At 47.0% G+C, this 7,537-nt stretch overlaps 1 protein-coding gene across 1 annotated transcript in view; it reads left to right on the top strand.

The window, feature by feature from the left end:
• Positions 1-1,222: 1,222 nt before the first annotated feature.
• Positions 1,223-7,537, top strand: part of T265_15081 (hypothetical protein) — a gene marked incomplete at both ends in the record, with an annotated part of 51,007 nt that continues 44,692 nt past the window's right edge. Inside the window, one exon of the mRNA XM_009176503.1 lies at positions 1,223-1,313. Coding sequence (XP_009174767.1) covers positions 1,223-1,313 — 91 coding nt within the window. The remainder of the gene's footprint in view (positions 1,314-7,537) is intronic.

Genomic DNA, 7,537 nt, shown 5'->3' with positions numbered 1-7,537 from the left:
ACACGCCCCAAGTCGGAGTGACTCTTCGGGTGAAGAATGCAATAATATGAGCTAGATCTTTGCAGGATAATTTGTTTTCCTGTGCAGTATGTTAATTTGGGACATCAAAGAAGTTATAATTTCGTCAGACATTTTCAGACCGGGGGGATAGGTTTGTGAGTGTGGCGGGGAATTGCATCGAGCCCGAATGAATTAAGTTATTGGCGCCCGATTAGGCTGGGAGGGGTGCAAATGAGTTGGACCGATAAATGAACGGTAGTTGGGTAGAAGTAAAGTGTTTGGACGTGCATGGGTGCCTATGCTGCGAAATCGTTAACAAAATTATTGGCCAGATGGGCCACGAAACCACTCGGCGCAACTGTAGTACCTTGTTGCTCCCAACAAGCTCATCAAAGCGACCCACTTGACTTAAAAGTGAGAAAAACTGTTGACGTAAGCTCAGTAGGGGCAAAGGCAACTTTGAAGATAAAAACAGGTTCAAAATGTGCACTCAGCTCTACGCACTGGAAAATTGGGAGCTCTGTGAACTTAAGTGCCATTTCTGAAAATACCTCCCGCATGAATTCTGCCAACGAAATTTCCTCGGAAGTACAGATGCATCATTCTAACGCCATCAGCGCTGGTGCGGACAAGAAAACTTAGTAAGTCGCACTTGCATTAGCTTCAGCCACTCACACTTAGGACCGCATCCTGCTGTATGCAGACGACATGCAATTTGCCTACTGAGCCCAGGAGCATACCAGCTTAGACATTGTTCGCTTGCACTCAGCATTCGCACAGTATTCACAATTTCGAAAGTTATGACGTGTCCGCATAGGACTAAAGCAATCGGGCCATTGAGTTGAGAATATCACTCCAAACTTTTAAGCCCCAGTTAGACATCTCGGGATCTCAGGGATGCCTGAACATGATTCCGCGGGACTTTTCAGCCAGAGGCATGGTTGCTTCAGTGAGCAATGAAATTTGTTGAGCTGCAAAAATATGAACGTAGATTAGAACGGTTTTTGATTTTAGCACATACGCAACAAAATGCAACATTTTGGCGCAGAAAGTTTTACTCCATTTGTAAATGTTTTGACTGAGAGCATTGTGCGGATAATGGACCCCTCGTTCACCCGCTGTTGCATTTCATATGTCAACCCGCCATTCGAGCACAGTCCAATCAGATTGCCAACAAAAGTAACAACCAATCAGAACACTGAGTTTGCCACCACAACTTCTGCTTCGGTGCTGGTTCCGTTGCTTGCTTACCGTGGTTTTCTCCGCACCTTTCCGCCATCGGCCGGGTATTTTCACCGGAGGGGCCAAATTCTGTGAGTCCCTATGTGGTTTCATTTTGTGAGCATGTTCAATTTCGACTGTACAACTTCCTCACACCCATGCGGTGCCTAAGACCTTCAAAAAGGAGCGAAAAATACCAAATGGTGCTGATGTCCCAGGACACGCCTGAGAAGAGTTCGGACCTGAAGTTACTGAGTCGCCCACGGATGCTATACAATTTTAGCGCGGTATTTACCACGTGACCCAAGTAGTTAGTAATCGGAACAGGTTGTCTGCAATACCGGTTCAGCCAAACTAGGCGCTCGCTCGTCCGGATCCAGCGTGGAGGTATTTTTTCTACGCCTAACACGCCCGGGCAACTATCATAGTTTTAGGTTTATGTTTTCTCTCCGTCTATAGTCTGACCTTGCCTTCCAGTTGTTTGACAGTTTTGGCTGTCCTGTTCCTAGGTTTTTGTTGACGGGTTTTTTGTTCCACCTCGGGGTCTCACACAGATTCCTGGTCTACAAGGCCCTTCAGGTTGATCATCTGCCAGTAAGGCTTGTGTGTAGGACTGGTACACCTTGGGGACAGAGCAACCTAGGGCTTATCTACCTCATGACTATGTATAGCCTAACTTGCAGGCGTACAGTATCACACGTCCGCCAGTACTGACATGCATTCAGTGGATTACCATGGCGCTGATACGAAAGAAACCTTCCTGAGTTTGTATGTGCAAAACACTAAACTATATTTCTGCTTTACTTTTGCATCCTGGGCTCACTCCTATTCTATCCCACTGAGTCCATGAGGAACCCAAAGTTCATGTCATCGCTGGTCAGAATGTCTTCCCTGATGAAATAGGACAGTGGTAGTAGAAATGAGATTCTCGTTGAAAGCAATCCCTTGCTGGTTGATTCAGTATGAGGTGACTCTTGCGAAATAAGTCAACGGCAACCCCAAGTCTTACTTTTTTGCACAGCCTCGTTCTTCCTTGAAAGCTGTGGACAACTTACGGTCCGAAATTAGTCTCCCAGCTGAATCGAATCTGGAAAATGGAGTATCATTTCATCTCTTCGTTTATTTATCGGCCCACTAAAAGGACCTAGTCCGTACCTCCAAAATGTTCGCAGTTGATTCCGGTTACCATTGATTTTGACATGCTATTTCGAGAAGTGCGTGTAATCGTCGAGGAACGTGCTATTGCAAAAGACGATTATATAGACATCGTTCATCTCGCTGTCTAGAAGATGTGCCGGACTTATCGTTAGCCACAACCGACTGGGTTTATAGCATGCCTAGGGAATCACCTCGGTAGAGCGAATTCACAAATATGATGAAATCGAAAGGGCTGCGAGCTACAGAACAGTCGTAATGTTGATGGAGGAACTTATCCAGGACGCACGCGGCGTCCCACACCCTCTTCTTTAAGTGGGTTTGCACGCACTGGATGATGTTTGACCTGTTCGCTGTTTTTTGTTTTCCTGAGGATTTGCATCATAGTATAGCACAGGGATAGCTTGCTGCCTCATCCCGGGTAAATTAGCAGTATCTCAGCCATCATCACAGTTACCCACTCTTCGAAGCTTCCGGTCTATTTCCAAATTTCGCCCGAGGATTTGTTTAGGTGCTTTGGGATGGGTCTACATTCTAGACGTTACATGGATCTGTGATGTCGTGCTTTACATGCAAGCTGGGTCTGTCCTAAAATCGCTCATCACCCCCTTATCCTGTCCCATGAATGGTGAGGCTTCTGCTCCATCTTTTTATGTCTCAGCTGTGCCTCAAGTTGTTGTGCCGTGTAATTCCCCTAGATTTCAACACAAAACCTACCCTCTTCCGGTCTGTTTTCAATGTAATGCTCCGTGGAAAGTATGCCACCCTATGCTTTGAACCTTCACAGAACATTCAGTTGCCTTTTCTCTCGTCATAGTTGCAGTGGATGGCTGTTCAAAGCACCAAATTTATGAAAAATCGCTGGATAGTGCTCGTATTCACCTCGGAGTTATTGACGTAAGGCGTGGATGCTTACCAAACGAGCTGATGTGGAAATCAATGAATTAAAAAGACCGTTCAGCTGTAGCCCCATTCGGTGCTTAACTGCCATGCCACTAGCAGGAGAGCACGAGGGCTGATATACTGCAGGTTGCCCAAGCTTAGACAGGGGAAGTCGAAAGGCATAGGTCGGGTTCGAACCACGAACCTTCTGGTCAGTAAATTCGCGCTCTAACCACTGAGCCATCTACCTGGGAGGAAGGCGTAGGTAAGCAAGCTGCTCATAGCATATTTCCTACTGGTTGGGTGAAGAACCAGCATGGGCTGATGTCTTCCTCTTTGTCCTTCTCGATCCTCTCGTTTGCCATATTCTTCACCGTTCTCATTGACGTCAACATCAGGGTCGAGACATCAATGACTCGTTCGCTGTACACCCACCTCAGTTCTTTAAGGAGGTCTTGGTGCGTGAACAAGATAAAAAGGATTAAGGTAACAGACCTAGTGCTAGCCTACCACTAGCTTACGAAGTACCTATACCTCCGGTATTCAGACAATCACAACACGAACATAAGTGATATCGCTTCGCTACCACATTTTGCAGCTTGTGGCCAGATTCACAGAGAGTTATGCAAACCCCGTCCAGGCGCACTCGGCAAACCCACAGTCTCCGACTCCTGCTCCGTTATAGCAAGATGTCCGTCTTTAGGCGTAAGGCGTTCAATTTGGCACAGAAAACAAAACTTTTACTGGTGAATGATAAAACATGATCTAGCCGCGCACCAAACATCACTGGTAAACACGTCTTCTGGATTCACTGGCGCCAGCGCACATCGGCAGTGGTTCTGTGACATCAATGATCAAAGACCCTAAGGCGCGGCAGCCTTTGTCTTCACAGGTGCTATCTTACAACCGTACAGCAACGTAGCCCCCACCGTGGTCTGATACACACGACATTTGAGAGCAAGACGAATATGAACTTCGTACACTGAACTATCACTTTTCCATCACGGGTAATTCAGCTTTCTCTCCATATTCCCCGGCGTTTCCTCGAGCTCCATAGCTCAGCGATTAGGGCGTCAGACTACTGATCTGGAGAGTCCGCGGTTCGAACCCCGACACTGGCTTTTCGATTGCTCCTTTCTGGTTTGGGCAAGCTTGCAGGGTCTCATCCCTCGTGATTCCTCTGGATTGCACTGGGGTAGTGTATGGAATATTTGTTATAACTATTCTATAATCGGGCGAGATGGCCCAATTGGTTGGAGCGCGAAGTTACTGACCGGAAGGCCCGTGGTTCGAACCTGACCTCTGCTTCTCGACTTCCCCTACCTGGGCTTGGGCGACCTGGCAGTATCCCAATCCTCGTGCTTCCTTCGGGCAGCTAGGTACCGGAAGGGTGTTACAGCTGAACGAAACGATTCTAGAGTCACAATCATCCTGTTAGAAACATGTACTCCAGCTTTACTGCTGGTACAACGTGTATTTCAAACGACAGGATAACACTTGTCGGCCATTCAAACCACCTGTGTCTCTTTTTCGAATGTGCAATCTGCGTACTCCTGATTGACGACAGTGGACTGAACACCCGGGTTTTGGAGACCCCAGCTTCCGTTTTTACATATCCCCGGTGACAAAGGTTAACAATAATGCATAGTGTGGACATCGTAAAAGAACATTTTGGGGGATTCTTTCTGAAGCTTTACACGCCCGTAGGTGTTTAAATGTAATGAATGTGAATTTCACAAACTTCTTGGACATCTTCTGTTGCACGAGTATGTTAAGACGAACTGACTGGTCAACAGAATCAAATCCTTGAAACGAAGGCATTCAAGTATTGTGGGTCCAGGTAATCCCGGAGTATTGCTCGTTGTTCATGGGTCAGTGCTTCACAGTACTTCATGAAATAACCAGATGCGGTTGATAATCCGTCAGTAATAGACCAGACCTTACTATGTTGTGACTTTGTGAGTCCCCGTGACCCACTGAATTTCACCTGGCAGTATGCATGTGACACATAGTCCCGCAAACCAAGTTGGTCAGTTGTTACAGCTCTCAGGTACAGTATCCTGGTCCCTCAGGATTAGATTTGGAACGCGTATGGTGAATTTCCTCCAGAGAAGTTCAAAGGCATTCCCTGGCAAACCCCGGTTTTGCAGTCAGCTTTTGGACCAGCAGCTTTGAATCGGAGTCCTAATCGTCTTCCTGTTTGGGTTTGGGTGCCCGGATAGTATACAAACCTGGTTATAACCATGAACCATGCAACCAGAGGTGATCTCGTGCCACATCGGCCGTGGCGTGGTGTCGTCGCCCAAGATGCCTTGCTTGCTGCATGAGATTGGGTGGATTGGCAGAAAGAGGCTGCTGCTGACATCCACCTTCTTTCTCTTCTACGCGTTTGTCTTCCCCCTTCACCCCATTAATAGTTCTCTCATGTCAGTCCGTTAGGACTAATGAGCCCGATTGAATTACATTGCTGTTGGTAGCAATATCTGTGCATCAGCCTACACCGACAGCATCAAGCATCTCGAATTCAATCTTCAGACCTCCGTGCCTGGTTAATGCGGCTGTTTTTAATTTTTGCAGTCTGAAGCAAACAGGACTACAAGCTATGCTTGCTGCTAGAATTCAAGATATAGGCGCAGCCGTTGAGCAAAGCGCTCCATCCTCTCCCCCACCCCGGCTGTGCACCTCTGGCAATCCGGTGGCTAATGCGACAGGCTTTGCAGGAGCTTACATCATCCAAAGTCACCGGGTCTAAAAGTCCTTGCTTGACTGGATTTTCGGTAGTAATTGCCTCTGTATGATTCGTCTGGCAACGTTTATGAAGAAATCTTAGCGACGGGAAGTTGGTCAATATCTCTTTATCGTGTCCGGTTACGCCCCAAAAGACGGTTGCTCTAACACCGTCCAAGACAGTTCTTGTGATGCATTAAGTGTCTTGCCACGATGGGCTTAAAGCTCAGTTATTTTTTTAAACGCACGGGAGTTTTATAATCAGATCATCTGCGACTCAATTTGATGGTTTACTTGAACTGGACTCGGTACATACAGACAGCCCCAATGACTGCTTCAGCTATGTGCTGACGTCAGGCTGCTTTGCACACTATCAACCTCCGGGATAACTGAAGTCTAACAGTGTACCAGTCACGGTCCCAAATTAATAACACCATCATTTACCGATTGTGTGGACCAATGACCAACTGTCGTTCCTTTCCCGTTGATTCCTACCGTGTATCCATCCGAAGCCGCTCTTCAGCGTCGGATAAGGGACGGGCAACTTGCCTATCAGCTGAGAACGGCAGGTCTCCAATTTAATCGCATCTGTCAGAGCCTCTTCTTTTTCTATTCTGGACTCTTCCAGCCGCTTCACCTTCGCCTGTCAAGGCGCGCTGGAACGAACTCGCTATGTCATTTCACAATGCCGGGAGTTTTGCATGCACCACGATGCTGCCAGCTTCTTTCAAGCACTGGATATCAGATAGAGTAGTGGACTCACGGGTAAATGTTTCCGCCGATCCCGGACATAATTCAGCCCGGCGACTTGTCAAATGTTAAGTGAAATATTCGAGGGCGCCCGGTGGACACGGAAATCTAAGAAAAGAGGCAAACAGTGCAAATATTCAAATGACTGTTGAGAAAAACCTTGTTGGTCTGGAGTATTCAGACGGTATTGTTCTATTTTTAATGGAGAAAAATCATGCAGGTCTTTTCGGATGAACTTACCAAGTCTTCCTCTGCAATGGCATGCGCTTTGTACTCACAAAGATATGGGCTATGCTCCTGGACATACAATCAACCATCACGCCACTTTCAATTCAAGGAGAAACAGTCGAGGTGGTGATTAGGGTACGGGCTGTTTTGTTGTATGATTTTGAGACGTGGCCTATGAGAGCAGTGAAACTAAGGCGTCCTCAAATGTTCCATAATACTATTCTCAGAACCATGGTTCGTTAAGCTATTGCCAAAGAATCACAACGTGAATGACGAATGTGCCCGTATAAATCTCCATAGAAATTCTCTTTCCCGGCGTTAGAATAGCAATCCGTTGGGGCATGTGCCGATGCCGGCTTTTATGTTCAGTTTCTCAGCCACAAAACGTAGGTGCATTGGGTCCAGCGGCGACTGTTTCGGTCACCGGAAAATAGGAGATCAGAGGAGATATAGCCAAACATTGGAGGTGACTGGAAACTGGGAAGTTACGCATTGAAAGTGATGACTTTGATCCACAAGCGGCACTGACTGCGTGATTCAACTGTTACGGTTCGACCACTTAGCGAGCAAACAA

Source organism: Opisthorchis viverrini (genome assembly GCF_000715545.1).
Source record: "Opisthorchis viverrini unplaced genomic scaffold opera_v5_345, whole genome shotgun sequence".
Lineage (NCBI taxonomy): Eukaryota > Metazoa > Platyhelminthes > Trematoda > Opisthorchiida > Opisthorchiidae > Opisthorchis > Opisthorchis viverrini.
This window is presented reverse-complemented; position numbering and strand designations above follow the sequence as displayed.